Raw genomic sequence first — 18,964 nt, 5'->3', positions numbered from 1 at the left:
TGGAGTATTTGAAGGAAAAATTCTTACATTCGCAATCCAAAGTTTTACTATAAGAAACTAATTTGACCTGCTTATAAAATACTTAATTAATAATTAAAAACATATGAAAACACCAAGTCAAACAAATTAAACAATCAGAAGAGTGATGCGGTTCGAATAAGGCCCTATTCTCATGGTCTAAAATCATGGAAGTTATGATGAAAGTTGTTTACTGCATTAGATCTAATATTAATGTTCAATATGCATGCATAACAAAAACAAGTTCGTGTGTGGAGTGGGGGGTTGGGGAGGGGATTAAGCATGACACCAATTGAGCACATATAATTTCAACATTTTGGTCCATCAACTAACGGAACTCTAATTTAATGGATCATCTAAAACACTAAGGAAAATATCATGTATTTTTATATGTGAAGTTAAAGCTAAATAATGGTAGCAATCGGCGTGTTTTGCCCAAATTCATCCCTTCTATGATCATAATTGAAAAGAGTCCAATCGATCAGGAGAAATAAAATGAACTCAACATTTGATTAAAAGGAAAAAGAAACTAGACTGAATATTTATTTCGTCTATGAAACCCTTTGAAGAAAAAAAAAAAAAAAAAAAGAATTGTGAGGATTCTCTTATCGAGCTTTATTTTTGTTTTTGTGATTAGAGGTGTTAGAGGGAAAAATGACATTGGTGAAGAAAATCTCAATCTAGATAACTTTCTATAAAAGTCTTATGATATACTCGCTCGTTTTAATGGTTCGTTGAGTTAATGTTCCGTGAGTTGGACCAAAAGTGCTTCGTTTTATAAACATATAGGTTCATATTTGTTTTTGAGAAATACTAGGGATGGAGGCAAACGTATCTTCAAAATAAGGGACCATTTGAGTTAAAAACTCCAAACTTTGCTCTCTATATATACCCATGAAATGACAATCTCCAAAATCAACAAAATCACAAAACCTTCTTTCACAAAATTAATTAAACATGATAGGTTGGGAAGATATATACAAGGTGGTGGTGGCCATGATGCCATTATATGTAGCACTTACTTTAGGTTATGGTTCAGTGAAATGGTGGCACATGTTCAAGCCAGAACAATGTGATACCATCAATAGATTTAATTGTTTCTTCATCCTTCCATTTTTCAATTTCCAATTCATAGCTAATATCGATCCATACAACCTCAATTACCGCTTTTTAACCGGAGACGTAATCGCTAAAGCCTTAGTGATTCTGTTCCTCGTCTTATGGGCTAACTTTTACAAAAAAGGGAGCTTTTCTTGGTCCATAACGACTTTTTCTTTGTCCACTTTGAACAACACACTTGTTGTTGGGGTCCCATTGATGAAGGCCATGTATGGAGATTTAGGGGTTGATCTTGTTGTTCAAGCAGCTGTGATTCAAGCTTTGTTATGGCTAACTTCATTGTTATATGCACTTGAGTTTTGGAAAACAAAAATGAATAATATTGGCGATGATGTAAGTGATAATACTGTTGAATTGGGGAATGTTGGTGACTTGGAAGGAAATAATTCCACCCAAATAAGGAATAATAATAATAATAATAATAATAATAATGTTGCATTAGCGTTTCGGCCTCTGATGAAAGCTGTTTTTATTAAACTTGCTAAGAATCCCAATTCTTATGCTTGTTTTCTTGGTCTCTTTTGGGCTCTTTTAGCTAGCAGGTATGTTCGATCGAGCATCACTTAGTTATATTTTTAATTTAACTTTACATGTGTCAACTTAGTTTTGTATGGGCCAGACACGTTGATCGACTATGAGGCTCAAGTTGAGAATCAATAGCGGAGCCACGTGTAGTTAAGAGTATTCAAATTATATTTCAACTTGTTTAGTTTGTCTAAAAATTGTACACAACAAAGAAAAAATAAATATTTTTTGGACGTATATAAGAATTTTTATTGCCTTGATATTTGAAAAGTAACAGGTCCAAATTACAAGTGTGGCATTAATGCATTTTGTTGAATTCCCTTGTTATCAGATTTTCTTTAACTAACTAGTTGTATTAAAGTGTTTTTTTTTTTCACTCCAAAGAAGTAAAGATGAAGAATATTCAATAATCAAATAATCTACTTATAATATTTTTCTTTTTTATATTTTATTTCAGGTGGCATTTTGAAATGCCAAGTATTATAGAGGGATCCATTTTGATAATGTCAAAGGCTGGTAGTGGAGTTGCAATGTTTACTATGGGTAAGTCTCTTTAAGCAATAAAGGTTCTTTTTTTTAATGTAAAAGAATAGCATTTAATAATTTTTGATCCTTTATTTAATGAAACATAACTTAGCATTAAATAGCTTCTGATATTTTGTTTAACCAAGCAACCACTTTTGTTCTTTTATAAATTGTTTTTGACCAAAGTCGACTTCTCATTAAGAATGTCGAAAGTTGTAACTTGTTTTGGTTGATTTTTAAAATTTGCTTATTTTGAAAATATTTATTGTCAAAAATATTTTCTTGAAAAAAAAGTATTCTCTCCATCCAAAAATGCTTTTGAAGAAAAGGTACTTCTTCCGTTCAATAATATTTGTTAATTATTAGCTTGACACGCACATTAAAAATAATAAATACTTTTACTATATCACCCTTTGAATATAATAAATTTAATGCTTTAGAAAATATCTTGAGGAATGAATAGTATTTAATAGCAGGGATAAAATGAGTCCAAATGTGAAATTATCCACTGATTTTTCAAAACTAAACAAATACAATTGAACATCTATTTTTAGTAACATGTGAAAGTATTTTTAGACAGAGTCATTACTTTTGGAAAGCAATTAACAATCCATTTTGTCAAGCTAATTTCAAAATTGCATATGAAATGGAGCTACTTTCTTTTAGCTTCACTATAAAAATCAGTTATTTCTTAAAACACCTCAACTCTAATTTTTTTTGCCCAGCTAATCAGGCAATAAATGACACTCTTTTCACTAAACAAGTGGGTTTCTTTCTTTTTATTTTTATTTTTATTTTTAGGATTATTCATGGCTTTGCAAGGGAAGATAATTGCATGTGGAGCTGCATTGACAATATATGCAATGATTTTGAGGTTTGTTGTTGGACCAGCAACAATGGCACTTGGTTGTGTTGTATTAGGCTTGCGTGGAAATGTTTTACACATTGCTATTATTCAGGTAATTAATCATTAAACTAGTTATTAGCTCAAGATTTTTGTTTGCACCAATTAGTAGTAAATCAATCTAAAGTAGCTTAATTGATATAGTGCTTTCATTAGATGAGTCAAAAGTAAACACAAAATATCAGTATTCAATTAGACCTCAACTTCTTAATTTATTGGCAAGAGCACTTCAGACGGCTATCAGTTAAAATGAGTATCGACTAAAGTGGAACAAAGTCGGTATTTTGAAATATAACCACATTTAAATACAAAATTTAAACAGTGCCTAAAAGTGGAGCTATAAGTGAAAAGTCATGAAAACTTTTGAGGAAAATGTATACCGTGTAGTCGTTCATCAAAATAATAACCAATAAATATATATATATATATTTTATATATTATTGTAAGATGTGCATAAAATATACTTTTTTAAAATATAAAATATTGTGTATTTTTTGTATACTAGCGAATGTAATTATTTTGATGGACCAACCAAATATGTAATTAACTTGCACAAAAAATTTAAACGTGATAATTCGCCGTATGCTTTGGTATTGATACGACTATATGTATTAAAGAAAGATAGATATGATGACATAATTTACATTATATTCAAAAGAGTAAAAAAAAAAAAAAGATTTCATAAAATTGTTATGGTTCTTAAAATTTTAGTATACTACAATAGAGTTACTAACATTTCTATTTTAATATTTTTCCAGTCAGCATTGCCCCAAGCAGTGACTTCATTTGTTTATGCCCAAGAATATGGACTTCATGCTGAAGTACTCAGCACTGCGTAAGTTCTACTATTTTAACTTATAAATACATTTAAATTAATTATTTCAATTAAAATATGAATATGATCTTTAAACACAAACAAGACTGTCCTTTTTTGGAAAAGGAGTAACTATGTATACTTGAGTAAAAAATAAAATTTAGCTACTTTTTTCTCATGGCTTTTGGATCAGATTTAAAATTTTTATTTTTAAATAGTTATTTGACAATGAAATTTAATCAGATTACTCTCAATATTTTCAAATTCCCAAAAGCTGGCTCATACTAGTATTAGATTTTTGAGACTTCCACTCAAAGCTTCAATTTTTTTCCCAATGAAATGCATGTCCAAACATAACATTAAATTTCAAGAACTCAAATTTTCAAAATCTATATCCAAACAGGAGCTTAGAGCTCTTTCGCTTTCGCTCCGAGCAATTATCTCTAGTACTTCGAATTGTTAAATGGAATATGCAAAAATTATATTGTTGTTCTAAAAATTTATATAGAGCACAATAATTAATATATTACATTTCTTTTAATTTCAGGGTCATTGTTGGGACCATAATTTCCTTACCCTTGTTGATAGCATATTATGCAGTTTTGGATATATTGCATTAATATCCATCTCCACCAGCAAGCGATGTACTATTAGTTGATTAATTAATAGAAATGTTATTAATTAGTGGATAGAACTTTGCTTGTAATTGTAAATCTGCAACAATTCTTCTTCTTCGTTCATGATTTCAGTACTCCTTAAGAATCTTAAGTAAAAAGGAGTTCAAAATGGCAATGTGTTGGTAGCTGGGTGTTGAGTATTGTAATACACGTTAAACAAGAATATTGTGTCAATGTATAGCTTGTTAGCTACTTTCCAGAAATCAGTTATAGTCCATTAGTTAGTTATAACTAACTAGTAGCATTGTGAGTAAGCATAGTTAGTTATGAACTACTCTAGTATGTGGTCTATAAATATCTATCTCATGTACCATTTATGATTCATTCAACTCAATTCAGTAATCAAGAAATCTACACATTCCCTATTCCATATCTCTGCATCATTTCTCTATTTCTTTCTTCTCCTCTTTCTCTCTTGATCTTAAAGAACTAGTTGTACCTAGTTTAATTACATGGTATCAGAGTCAGGTTGGCTAGATTACTCTTCTGTAACTGTGAATAAGATTCACCTGTAGATCTCAGTAGTAAGCTGTAGCTGATTCCTGAGATCAAGATTTCAAGTTTGGGGCATAAACTGCAAAAATGGTGAATGAAATTGGTACTGAACCTGAAGGATCTTCAAGAACATTAACAACTGCATTGGATTATAATCAACCTCTCTTCCTCGGTCCTTCAGATATAAGTGGAATCCCGATCATTTTCTTTCAATTAACAGGTGTTGAGAACTTTTCTATTTGTTTTGGATCTATGTGTATTGCCCTGTTAGGAAGGAATAAGTTAAGTATTGTTGATGGCACTTGCTCTAAAGATAAATTTTCAATTGATCTGGGAAGCCACTGGGAGAGGGTAAATGCAATTGTCCTATCTTGGATTATGAATTCTGCCTCTAAAGAACTTCTAGGAGGAATCATGTATGCATCAGTTGCTAGTGTTGTCTGGGCAGAGTTGTATGAAAGATTTCACAAAATAGATGGTGCAAGAACTTTCAATTTACACAAAGAAATTGCAACCCTTTCTCAAGGGAATGCATCTCTGTCTTCTTATTTCTCAAAATTAAAAGACTTGTGGGAAGAATTTGAGGCACTAGTGCCTACACCTAGATGTGATTGTGACAAGTCCAAAGAGTATGTGCTTCATCTGCAAAACTAAAACTATTTCAGTTTCTGATGGGATTAAATAAATCGTACACACAGGCAAGAAGCCAAATTTTACTCATGACCCCCTTCCTTCTATAAATCAGGCATATGCCATGGTCATAAGTGATGAAAGTCATAAAGCTACAACAATTCATGCTGGAATCTTGGGAACTAGTCCTGTTGTTATGTCTGGAAATAACTGTAAGTTAGCAATGTACACAAGACATGAAAATGGTGGGAGTAATCCTCAGAAGTTTAAGAAAAATTACAACCTTCAATATGATTTCTGCAAATTGAAAGGACATACTAGAGAGACTTGCTGGAAACTTGTTGGTTATCCAAATGATCACAAGTTCAAGAAAAAGTCTAAGATGGAAGGTAGCAATGCAGCTTATAATGTGTCTCCTAGTACACAGCTCGGTCATCATGGTCTAGGATCATGTAATCAACATGCAAGGCAAGGTTTTCAGTCTCATGATACAGGAATTCAAGTTGGTTTTGATGTTCAGATGAATCAAATAAGTCAAGTGGGAAGCGTACCATTTACTAAAGAGCAATATGAGCAAATCTTGAGAATGATTAATAGCAACAACACTGGCTCACATGCAGAAGAATCAACAAATGCTGCTACCACTTTTAATGTAGGTATTAGTGCTTTCTCTGCATCTGTTAAGTCTAGAGAATGGATTATAGATATGGGGGCTACTAATCACATGGTAGCTGATTTAGATTTACTCCTTGGACACTCTACAACAAAGTTAGACATACCAAGAGATGTGTATTTGCCAAATGGTGGTACTACTAAAGTAACACATGTGGGAAGTAGTTGCTTATCAAAAGATAATGTGGTAACTAATGTATACCACAAACCAGAATTTTAATACAATTTGTTGTTAGTATCACAAGTGACCAAAGAATGGCAATGGTCAGTAAATTTTTTTCCTGATTTCTGTGTCTTCCAGGAACTTTACACTGGAAAGGTGGGGGGGATTGGTAAGCCTGCTGGAGGACTATATCTATTGGTTGGACAGCAAGACAATGAGATTTCACAGCATGCAGCTAATAAAGTGACAAATGGTGGTACATTTACAATAAGTAATGATGACATATACCTTGGGCACAGAAGATTAGGTCATGTGTCCACTCATGCTCTAAAGAAAATAGTTACTTCTGATATTCGAAGTATAGAAGATAGAATAAGGAAATGTACGGTGTGTCCTGGTGCAAAATAAGCTGGATCTTCTTTTCTCTCAAGCAATATTTAGAGTACATGTTTTGATCTTGTGCACATGGATGTGTGGGGAACTTATAAGATAACAGCTATGAATGGCAATAAATATTTTTTGACAGTTGTGGATGATTTCTTAAGATTTACATGGGTCTTTCTACTTAAATTCAAGATTGATGTGTACATTCAGATGAAACAGTTTCTTACGTATGTTAAAACATAGTTTGGTAAGGTTGTTAAAGTAGTAAGAAGTGATAATGGAACTGAGTTTGTAAACTCAGTATGCAGTAACTTGTTAGTACAAATGGCATCATACATCAGACAACCTGTGCTTATACACCTCAGCAAAATGGTGTTGTTGAGAGAAAGCACAGGCACATCCTAGAAGTCACAAGAGTAGTCAGGTTTCAGGGTGCTATTCCTATACATCTTTGGGGTTATTATGTGTTAGCTGCAGTGGACATTATTAATAGGTTACTTAGTTCAGCTATTGATTATCAAGTTCCTTATGAGAGGTTTTATGGTAAGAAAGCTAACTACGATCACTTGAAAGTGTTGGGATGTCTATGCTATGCTAAAGTGCTGAATGAGCATGACAAGCTAATGCCTAGAGCTAGAACTACTGTGTTGACAGGGTACTCTAACACACAGAAAGGATATGTTCTCTATGACATATCTAGCAAATTTGTGTCTGTGTGTAGAGATGTTTTATTTAGGGAAGATATATTCCCATTTAAAGTGAACAAAGATCAAAATAAGTCACATGTTCATATATTTCCATTGGAAGATCAATTTCCAGTAGTAGGTGATGTTGTGACACCTCTGAAGATTCCATTAACTACGAAATCTTAAGAAATACCTGACTTAACTAATCAGCAAGAGCAGCAACAACAGGTTGTTCCTACTTCTACACACCCTATAACTAAGGTGTATCAAAGAAGATCAACTAGAAGTCAAAGGGTTCCTGACTCTCCTAAACAACAAGTGCAACAAGAGATCTCTATAGCAGAGAGGACAGAAACTCAGGCACCTGCATGTTAGGATCAGAGAAAATCAACCAGAGGAAAAAAACTAGCTGTGTGGATGACGGATTTTATCACTACTGGCAAGACCAAGAAGGTACCTTATGATCTAGCAAACTATGTTACTTATGACAAATTGTCTTCTCAGTACAAAGCCTATGTAGTAAATTTATCTTCTATTGTTGAACCTATAAGTTACTATGAAGCATACAAGGATTCAAGATGGGTAGAGGCTATGAAAGAGGAGATAACAGCTCTTACTTCTAATCATACCTGGGATATAGTGTCCTTACCTAAGGGTAAGAAACCTATAGGTTGTAGGTGGATATACAGAGTTAAATATAAATCCAATGGTGAAGTAGAAAGGTTCAAGGCTAGACTTATAGCAAAAGGATATGGTCAAAGAGAAGGCATTGATTACAAAGAAACCTTTTCTTCAGTTGTAAAAATGAAGACTGTCAGAAAAATACTGGCTACTGCAGCAAGAAGGAAATGGTTTGTTCAATAGATGGATGTGTATAATGCTTTCTTAAATGATGATCTAACTGATGAGGTGTACATGGAACTACCCCAGGGATTTACTAGTCCGAGGGAGAATGCAGTGTGCAGACTAGTCAAATCTCTATATGGACTAAAGCAAGCTCCTAGACAGTGGAACAACAAGCTATCAGAAGCTCTACTTAAGTATGGTTTCAGTCAAAGTAAATATGACCCATCACTGTATATCAAGAAAACTATTAAAGGAATTACTCTTGTGTTGGTATATGTTGATGACATGTTAATTACTGGTGACAGTATCAAGCTGATAGAAGAAACAAAGGTAAACTCGCAACAAAGTTTCAAGATGAAAGATCTGGGAGAGTTAAGGTTCTTCCTTAGAATCGAATTTGCAAGGTCTAATAAGAGAATACTAATGCATCAGAGGAAGTATACATTAGAATTGTTATCAGAATTAGGACTAACAGCTGCTAAACCTATCTCTACACCTATGGACTATAACATTAAACTAACTTTTAGGCAGTTTAATGATCATGTAAAACAGATTCAGCCAGATGAAGATCCTTCAGCTGATAAAGTAACCTATCAGAAATTGATTGGAAAACTACTCTACTTGACAATGACCAGACCTGATGTAGCATTCTGTGTTCAAATTTTAAGTCAGTTTTTGCAAGCTCTCAAGAAATCTCATATGGATGCAGCATTAAGAGTAGTGAGGCATGTCAAGAATCAACCAGGTTAAGGTGTGTTATTATCCAATGATCCAAATGAGGAAGTCAGTGCCTTTTGTGATGCTGATTGGGCATCTTGTCCTCAAACTAAAAGATCTATTACTGGATACTTTGTGAAGATTGGAAAGTCTGTGGTTGCTTGGAAATCAAAAAAACAGGTTGCAGTCTCAAGAAGCTCCACAGAAGCTGAGTTTAGAAGTCTTGTTGCAGTTACAGCTGAGCTAGTATGGATTGTGGGATTAATGACGGAAATTGGCATTGAAGTATATCTACCAGTTGAAGTGTTTAGTAACAGTAAATCTGCAATTCAAATAGCAGCAAATCCTATCTATCATAAGAGGACCAAACACATTGATATTGATTGCTTTTTCATATGGGAGAAAATAGTTCAAGGGATGATTACAACTAAGTATGTTTCAACATAAGATCAGCCTGCAGATATGCTAACCAAAGGTCTTACCAAAGCTCAACTGATGTATCTCAATTCCAAGCTAGGAATATGTGATATCTTCACACCTTCCTAACTTGAGGGAGAGTATTGAGTATTGTAAAACACGTTAATCAAGAATATTGTGTCAATGTATAGGTTGTTAGTTACTTTCCAGAAATCAGTTATAGTCCATTAGTTAGTTATAACTAACTAGTAGAATTGTGAGTAGCATAGTTAATTATGAACTACTCTAGTATGTGTTCTATAAATACCTATCTCGTGTACCATTTCTGATTCATTCAACTCAATTCAGTAATCAAGAAATCTACACATTCCCTATTCCATATCTCTGCTTCATTTCTCTATTTCTTTCTTCTCTTTCTCTCTTGATCTTAAAGAACTAGTTGTACCTAGTTTAATTACGGGCATACACTTGGCGGTGATCAGAGAAGGATATTAAAGTATTTTGATATCGAGTTCATCTAAATTTAATGCTTACATAGCATAAGACATAAGTTAATGTTGTATAAAATTCACTAAAGTTACACTCTCCTTTCTATACTTCTTGGTCACGATTGACCTAACACACCTTTAAGAAAACTTCAACCAAATTTTGTATTTTACTAAATTAACTTTATACTCCCTCCATTTCAAAATAATTGAATTGTTGGGATATGACACATCTCTTAAGAAAAATCTTTTAGGACATAAATTGTTAGTTATTTTCTACTATTACCCTTTTAATTGTTCTTAAGTTACTTTCCTTAAAAATGTGAAGTAATTAAGAACCTCATTAAATGAAAGGGTAAAATTGAAAGAAATTTTCGACATGTCTCTCGAAAATGAACAATTCATTCATTTTGGACATTGAAAAACAGCTCAACAATTCAGTTATTGTGATATAGAGGAAGTAATGAAGTTCTTAAATTCTAAATTTTATTAGTGTTATTCAAATTCAAATCTCCACGAAGTAATAATAATTAAGGCAGGCCTTGAAGGTCTAAGGACTGGGATTTACTTGAATATGCATGCCCATGACAACACTTGAGCACATATCGTGGAGGAGAAAGGACAAATTAAGTATGGCTATTTAAGTTTTTCAATACTAAGCACTTTAGGTTTAACTGGGGAAACAATGATTCAAACGGGCCATTAAAATTTAAAACTTACGAAAATAAGAAGTAATCTAGATCGAGATTTTCTTCATCAACCTCTCTTTTTTTTTTCCGTTTAAATTCAACCCTTGGACATAAAAATAAAATAAAGTTTGACAATAAAATCACCGCAATTCTTTTTTTCTTCTTGAAAGAGTTATATCAATGAAATAAATATTCATAGTCTTGCTTCTTGCTTTTTTTTTTTTTTTTGATCAAATGTTGAGTTCGTTTTGCTTCTTCTGATCAATTGAACACTTTCCAATTATGACTGTAGAGAGGATGAGATTGGACGAGAACACCCGGCCCATTGCGATCATTATGTATTTAGTTTGGATGTTACATATAAAACTATATGACATTTTTAGTAGTGCTATAGATGATCCATCGAAATTAAAGTTCCTTAATGTTTGGATGGTCGCCATTCATGGTATTGTATTGTGTTGTTACTATCAATATCATGCTTGTTTTGATTGTTACTTAAACATATTGTATGGTGTGGTTTGATTCCATGGGTAGGTAACCATGAAAGGCTTCATTTTATGTAACCACAGATTTAGTGTGATTGCGTCACTACCTTAAATATTTTTTTTTCATTTTACCTTTACTTATTATTCAATAATCCTATTTTATCTTTTTTTCCCACCATTTTACGGTAGTACTACCTCGTACCCTACTTTTCTAGTAGGTTTATCCTTCAAATTATTGATGTATGAGATTATGTAATGATGGAAAATGATACAATCTATCCAAACATTTTATTTAGTACAATGAAGTAAGATATGATATATTATAAAACAAAACGTAACAACCATGCATCCAATTCAGATAGCAGACCAAAATGCAAATAAAATTAAAGACGAGAATTATATGTGCTCAATTGTTGTCATATGTGATCAGAGTAACAACACAATAGGGAATGAAGCAAACCTAGGTTCAAACTTAAGGGATTTTATGAGTTAAAAACTCCAAATTTTGCTCTTTGTATATATCCAAAAAATCACAATCTCCATAATCAACAAAATCACAAAACCGTCTTTCATACAAATTAATTAAACATAATAGCTTGGGGAGATATATACAAGCTAAGGTGGTGGTGGCCACTTTCGGACACCTCTAGGTATGTAGTATTCACTCCTGAAATTCATAAATCACATCTAAAAATTATGAGAAGGGTTAAAATAAGATAAATTTATAAAATAATTTGCAAGGTCGTTACAATACAACTCATCTACTCTATTACGACTACTAATTCCTAGAAGAAGAGAAACATCTTATCGGAGGGATGACCAAGACGACAACAGCATAAATCAAAATTGTCCGCCTTATGAGTGTTATTTTCCTGTGCTTATGCTCATTCCACTGCCTTGAAGTAATATACCCCATCGCATTATTCATCTACACTAGTCACTACGGTCCTGTATCACACAAAACTTGTCAGAAAATCTGATGAAATAATTATTTTCAATTGTAAGCTTAGACACAAATTAAATTGTATTTTAACTGAGGTACATAGAGAACATGGTGTCGTTTCATATTATTTGTGAGTAACAATTTCTGTCTTTGAAGCAACAGTCGTGGAACCATTTGGAAGGCTGACTAAATATGGTGGCACATCACACAAGTCATTTAACAACTGAGCATCGCCACTCATATGCAGTGGCGAGGTTCGAACCCAGAGCCTCCTTCTAATGAAGAAACCTTAAGATCAACCCAAATATCAATGCACCCAACCAACTTTCTGTTATAGTGAGTGCTTTTATATGATTTATACCTATTTTCATATATTTTCTATGTAATTATACCTATTCCGCGTCGAGTTTAGTGGGTGCCGGAGAACCCCAAAATACAACGTAGGTCCGCCCCTGCTCATAAGGTGAGATGCCCCTTTGTGGACAATCCAACGAATTCCAAAAGCTTTACTTGACAATATTCATGATTCTTATTGTAGGAATTAAACATGGATAGAATCGCACTCCACTGGTCATTAAATAACACCGAGCAAGCATTCATGTCTGTCTTTTTCTTACCATTTAATTCGATTGTCATTGAAAGATTGGCAACTACTAAAATTCCACGTCCGGTAGCGCAGTTGTAGGAATTGAGCATAGATTGTAGTGCACTCCGTTGGGCATTAGATAACCCCGCCGAAGCATTCACATCTGCCTCTATCTTACCATTCATTTCGGTTACTGCTGCAATTCCACGTACAGTACCACTACATTCAAAATTACCAGAGTTTTCAGATCGGCCACAATGACCACGTCCATTAGTCCTTCCTCCTCCTCATCCCGTACCCCATCATTCAGGATATCCGATCAATTAAAAACATATTTTTGTTTCATGTTTGAATTTTTCACAATTAGCACATAGTGGATTGTCCGAGTCATTAGATGATATGCCCCTTTAATTGCTGCGAGCAGGAGATAAGGACTGCACAACAAAGGCTACAACATTTGCACGATCCTCCTTTAATCGAGCAATATTTCGATGTTTCTCTTCTTGTATAATCAAGGCATAAACTCTATTAACGTGGACAGAGGTTCCGTGAGCAATATGTTGGAATGTGTAGTCCCAAACTCATCATCCTCAAGTCCCATCTAGAATTGATAAACTTTCTCCTTTTCATGTTCTTGTACAAGTTTCTTACCTTTCCTCATCTTGAAAAATTTGATGAAAAATCAATGAATAAATATTTTTCCATTTTCCGCATCCTAAGATGGCACACTATAAAAAGTAACAAGATAATCAAAAATGACTCATTCAAGTATAAAGAAAAAATTATCAGAGATATGAATTTATTTTAGCTATGCAATAATATTACTACTGTAATATTGAATGTTATATAATTGTAAATTATTTTTTGTAGAACGTGCACCCATATATCATTCCTACTGTCCATGAGATAAAGATGAATTACATGGTTACATTTAAATTGTATAAGGATGAAGTGAAGAATAACTTTTTCGATGGCTTGAAGAAAGATTTACAAGGGGTGATTGTCCTTACTTCACACGAAGATAATAATGATGATAGAGATTTGAATGATAACCCTATTGAAGCACACATTAGTGATGATGCTTGTCTGGATACATCAAAAGTTGTAGGAAACACCTCTGTCGATGGAGATCTACATAAGCGTGTTGCTATGCTCAAGAAAATCATGTTGGATATTGTTGCTTATATCAAGGAAAAAAAACTGAACAAAAAATAAAAGAATGAGCAACAGTATGAACGAAGTAACTTAATTTAACAATTGATGTAGTTAAATTAATTTTCAGCTATAAATTTCATCAACACGTTGAAATATGATACAGTGCTTGTGGACTTTGACGAAAAGGAGAGAAACGAGGAGAAAGAAAAGAGAAATAAAATTAATGAGTTGTCCACTGTAGTGACAGAAAAAGAAAAAGAAGCAGAAACAAGAGAGAAAGAAGAGGAAGAAACAGAAAAGAAAGAAAAAGAAATAGAAGAAGATAGGATTGAAGAAGAAACAAAAGAAGAAGAAGATGAAAAAACAGAAGAAAAAGAAGAAGCTAAGAAAAAAATAAGAAGAATTAAAGAAAATAGATAAAGAAGAAGTAGACAAAGATGAAAAAACTAAGAAAAAAGATAAAGAGGAACAGAAAGAAGAAAAAGCAGAAGCAAACAAAGAAGAAGCAGAACAAGAGAAAAAGGAGGAGAAAGAAGAAGAGAAAAAGGAGAAAGAAGAAGTAGATGTCGATGATGTGGTGATGGATATCGTTGATTTTTTCAATGATAAAATTAGTGTTGATGAGAAAAAAAATATTTGAATGGTAATGAGGTGAAAGTTTAAGACATTTTTTTTATTTGGGCAACAAATGAGTTGAATGATCGTTGTATGATATCACAAACAACTTTTTATTTTATGAAAGTTCATAGTATTTTGTAGTGAATCTGTTTTTATCAGACTGTGTTGTTGCAGAAAATTTGAATATACATGATGTTATCATAGATAATACAGTGTATGGTTAACATCATAAAATGCATTTTTAATCTTTCATATACTGTCAGCATAGTCAATTATTACCATGCTAGTCCATTTTAAGTTGATATGTAGTTTGATCAACTATGAATAACAGTATAAACATTCTAACAAAATAAAAATATTTTTATTTATTCAATTCCACTACATCCATGTTACACCTTTTCCAAATAACGAATACTAGCATTATATCATAAAACATCATTTTTAGGTCATTCTCTCTTTCTTCGATCAAAAACAACTTTTATTTAGTTGATCCCTCTCTATTTGGGTGGCCTGTAGCAATACTTTCCAGTGATACCTCTACTCTTCGACTTCTTTGAACAATATCATGAGGAATTTATAGTTTCTTCGTATTCTTAGAGCCTTTGTAGTAGATTAAACTTTGCAACGCCATGAAAATTTGATGTCTTAAATCCTGCACTCAACATTGACGGACTGCTTGGGAGTGATACCTCATCAAGCCATTTAAAATAGCAATATGTGCCATTATCTAGAAAAAAAATTAATAATTAGAAACTAATTTACTTAATTTTTTTAAAAAAATCATACACAATTCACTTTCTAACTGCACAGTTATAAAATTTGCAACCTTAATTCGAGTTCGTCAAGATAACCGCATTTTTGCAATGACAAATTATATATAGTCTCTTTTGGATTGAATGTTTGAGCTGCTTGAGACATTGTAGAATCTTAAAATAAAAACAAAGTGGAGGAATTAACGAGGGATGAAGGACTTTATATATGAAGTAAACAGAATGTTACCGTTTAAAAAGTACAAAATTAATCGTTTGTTACTGTTGAAATAATAATTATATTTTTTGAACTTTTGAAGATAACTAATAGACTATCATTGATCTTTGCGTATGTCAATACTCGATCAGACATATAGGTATACCGTAAACCAGATGAATCGATGGACCCTCCGTAGCATGTTGTTTAAAAGGAAATAATTAAATAAAAAATAAATAAATCGTAAAATTTTACACATAAGAAGGAGTTTAAAAAAATCACATAATCATGTTTGAGTCCATATAAATTGGGGTGGTGATCGAAGGGGTATGTGGATGGATAGTGGTTAAACAAACAACATCCTCAAAATATACTTGTGATTTAGTGGTTGCAATTTTTCGTATTAATATGATGAAAAAATACATCTTAAAATGTTAATCAAAGTTCATGCATGCAGGTTGACCTCGAGAAGCGAAACAATGAATAGTGGGAGTATTGTTAAACATATGTGTGAGTTATACATCTAAAGTATAAGGAAATTAATGGAAGCCCAAAATGATGAAGGATAATCCTATTTCAGCAAACTGGATAGTTAAACACAAAATTACTGGACCTTGTTTGAACTTGGAACAATTGTTTTTTGCTTGGAATAGTTTGATGAGTACAACAGGCTAAAGATTTAAAATTTTCTAGCTTAATTTCAATATTTTAACGAAAAAAATATCTATACACCTAAGTTTATTTTTAGTAACTACTGAAAAATGGGTCACTAAAAGTTATCCTTAAAGAACATGTCATAATGGCTTGTTTATTGACTCGAACCTCCTTCCGGCATCTGAGACAAAGGCCATGCATGTATGAACAACTTTTTCTTAACACAAATTACGTACATATTTGCAATGCTTAAGAAGAGGAAGATGAAGATGAAGAAGAAGCAACAGCTATCAAAACAAAAATTGAATAGGAGCAACTTTTTTAAAAAAGAAAATTTACAGTAACTAAAACACTGAAGGAGATTGAAATTTGCTTTCAATTACTGCCATTATTTGTTAGCATAAAAGCTTGTTAGTTTTAACTTGAATTTTAAATTCCTATTAGAGTTTATTTAGCTTCTTGAGATATTCTTTAGGTTATGCAGTTTTTTTATTTTAGGTTGGTTATTTAAAGTTTTCCTATGTTTAACTAAAAGTTTAAGTAACATTTTCAATCAGTATCTTTCAACCCTTTTTAGTGCATCATCTGGTAAAAAACCAACAAAAACTCTTCAAAAAAAAAAAAAAGAAAAAAATAATTGGGATAATTCTATTCATGTCAATCTTTATTTTATTTTTGTTACTGGAGATGAATTTGGTGGAGAAAGAGTGGGGGGTGGGGGTGTCCAAATGAGAATAAGGGAAAAAATCTCAATTTAGATCACTTTTATTTGATGGCCCATTTGAGTTATTACGTTGTCAGTTGAACCAAAAGTGCTTTGAGCAAAACCATAGGGACGAAAAGAAACCTACCTTCAAACTTAAGGGACCATTTGACAAAATCTCCAAACCTTTTCTCTCGCTCTCTCTCTATACCCATGAAATCACCCAACTATACTAACAACCTGCAAATAAATACAATTAAAATCACGAAATCTAATTATTCAATTCATAAATTAATCAAAAATGATAGGCTGGGGAGATATATACAAGGTGGTGGTAGCTATGATGCCACTCTATGTAGCACTTATTTTAGGCTATGGTTCAGTGAAATGGTGGCACGTGTTTAAGCCAGAACAATGTTATATCATCAATAGATTCAATTGTTTTTTCATTCTTCCCTTTTTCACTTTTCAATTTATAGCTGATATCAATCCTTACAATCTCAACTATCTCTTTTTAACCGGAGATGTAATTGCCAAAGGCATATTGATCCTGATTTTCGTTTTATGGGTTAACTTTTATAAAAAGGGGAGTTTTTCTTGGTCCATAACAAGGTTTTCTTTATCCACCATGAATAACACACTTGTTGTTGGTGTTCCATTGATGAAAGCCATGTATTGGGATTTAGGGCTTGATCTTGTTGTTCAAGCAGCTGTGATTCAAGTTTTGTTATGGCTAACTTTATTGTTGTTTGCACTTGAGTTTTGGAAAACAAAGATGAACAATATTGGTGATGATGTATTAGTAATTAATAATTCTGTTGAAATGGTGAGTAATGGTGACTTGGACGAAAATATTCCTACAACTCAAATAAGAAATAACAATAATAATGTTGTGCTGGTGATACGAGTACGATTGCGTAGATGGACTTATGAGGGCGTATGTTAGACCCGAGACTTGGTGTGTGCAAATGAAGTGCAAAGGAGCACCTAAATGGACACCAAAACCGTCCATACATAGTACTCCAAGGGCGCCTATTGAAGCATTTGACTAAGGGGTCATGTTGGATATTTCACACTTTATTTTGTAACCTACTATAAATAGAATAATGTAGGGTTTTAGTCATTAGTTTTGATGAATATTGAAAGTTGTAGACACTTAGACATTTCTCTCTTGTGAGAAAGGCCCCTATGGCCAAACATTGTAACTAGGAATTTCAACTTGAGTGTGGAATCACTCGTGTTGAATTCAAGCTTGGAAACATTGGATACTTGAGAGATCGAGGTCCCTCTTGTGCCACGTAAGAGATAGGTGAATTGTAGTGTGTAGTGTTTAGGGTCCAAAAGTGAAAGATGCTCTTGGGTTCTTAAGGTTATGCCTTCATGTAGTCTATCTTTTTATCCTTTGTTTAGTGTAATCTTTTGTTGCTGTTTCTTGTGTTGTTGAAGCAGTTGGTTATTATTACTATAATCCTCTTGTTCTTCACGTGTTGATGTTGTTTTGGGTGTTATATACATCATTGAATCTTGTATGATCTTCTTGTTGGTAGCGAATTCGAGAGTGGTCTCCAAAAAGGTTTTCGGATCCTTAAGATTAGTGGACTGATTTGAAGTGTGTTTCATATTCTCCTTGTTTGTCTCGTATCAGCTGGCGTTTAGGCCTTTGATGAAAGTTGTTTTTATTAAACTTGCTAAGAATCCCAATTCTTATGCTTGCTTTGTTGGTCTCTTTTGGGCTCTTTTAACTAGCAGGTACACACAAACGCACTTTCATTTATTTAATTGTGTCTTTAGTTTAACTCTTTGCATATCAATTTCTTATGGGTCAAAACTCAAATACGTGTATAGTTTCATTTTGATATTGAGGTGATAGACTGGGAGGCTCGAATTAGGAATCACTGGTAGAGCCACGTGTAGTCAAGCATATTCGACCCTTTTGTCATATGCAAATATGAAAATTTTTTGTCATTAGAGAGTAATAGGCACAAATTACCGGTGTACATTAATGTAAGTGTGTTTTTTTTCTAAATACATTAAGATAAATATTGTCATCACCCTTTTTGTGTAGTTGGAAACACGTCTTTTTTTTTT

At 32.9% G+C, this 18,964-nt stretch overlaps 3 protein-coding genes across 3 annotated transcripts in view; all 3 read left to right on the top strand.

Annotated features, from left to right (window-relative positions):
- Positions 1 to 923: 923 nt before the first annotated feature.
- LOC107840033 (auxin efflux carrier component 5) lies at positions 924 to 4,952 on the top strand. Its single transcript, XM_016683740.2, has 5 exons — positions 924 to 1,679; positions 2,120 to 2,205; positions 2,989 to 3,146; positions 3,850 to 3,926; positions 4,453 to 4,952. The coding sequence occupies exons 1-5, from the start codon at positions 976 to 978 to the stop codon at positions 4,523 to 4,525; spliced, it is 1,098 nt and encodes a 365-aa protein (XP_016539226.1). The 5' UTR covers positions 924 to 975; the 3' UTR covers positions 4,526 to 4,952.
- Positions 4,953 to 5,164: 212 nt separating this feature from the next.
- Positions 5,165 to 7,798, top strand: LOC107858959. Its single transcript, XM_016703790.2, has 4 exons — positions 5,165 to 5,684; positions 5,776 to 6,566; positions 6,681 to 6,929; positions 7,268 to 7,798. Exons 1-4 carry the CDS (start codon positions 5,165 to 5,167, stop codon positions 7,796 to 7,798), a joined length of 2,091 nt encoding a protein of 696 aa, XP_016559276.2.
- Positions 7,799 to 17,177: 9,379 nt separating this feature from the next.
- Positions 17,178 to 18,964, top strand: part of LOC107856521 (auxin efflux carrier component 5-like) — an 18,716-nt gene continuing 16,929 nt past the window's right edge. Inside the window, exons 1-2 of the mRNA XM_047402963.1 lie at positions 17,178 to 17,813; positions 18,522 to 18,625. Coding sequence (XP_047258919.1) covers positions 17,178 to 17,813; positions 18,522 to 18,625 — 740 coding nt within the window. The remainder of the gene's footprint in view (positions 17,814 to 18,521; positions 18,626 to 18,964) is intronic.

Source organism: Capsicum annuum, unplaced genomic scaffold, assembly GCF_002878395.1.
Source record: "Capsicum annuum cultivar UCD-10X-F1 unplaced genomic scaffold, UCD10Xv1.1 ctg3149, whole genome shotgun sequence".
Lineage (NCBI taxonomy): Eukaryota > Viridiplantae > Streptophyta > Magnoliopsida > Solanales > Solanaceae > Capsicum > Capsicum annuum.
Note: the sequence above shows the minus strand (reverse complement) of the source record. Positions and strands in the feature narration are given on the sequence as shown.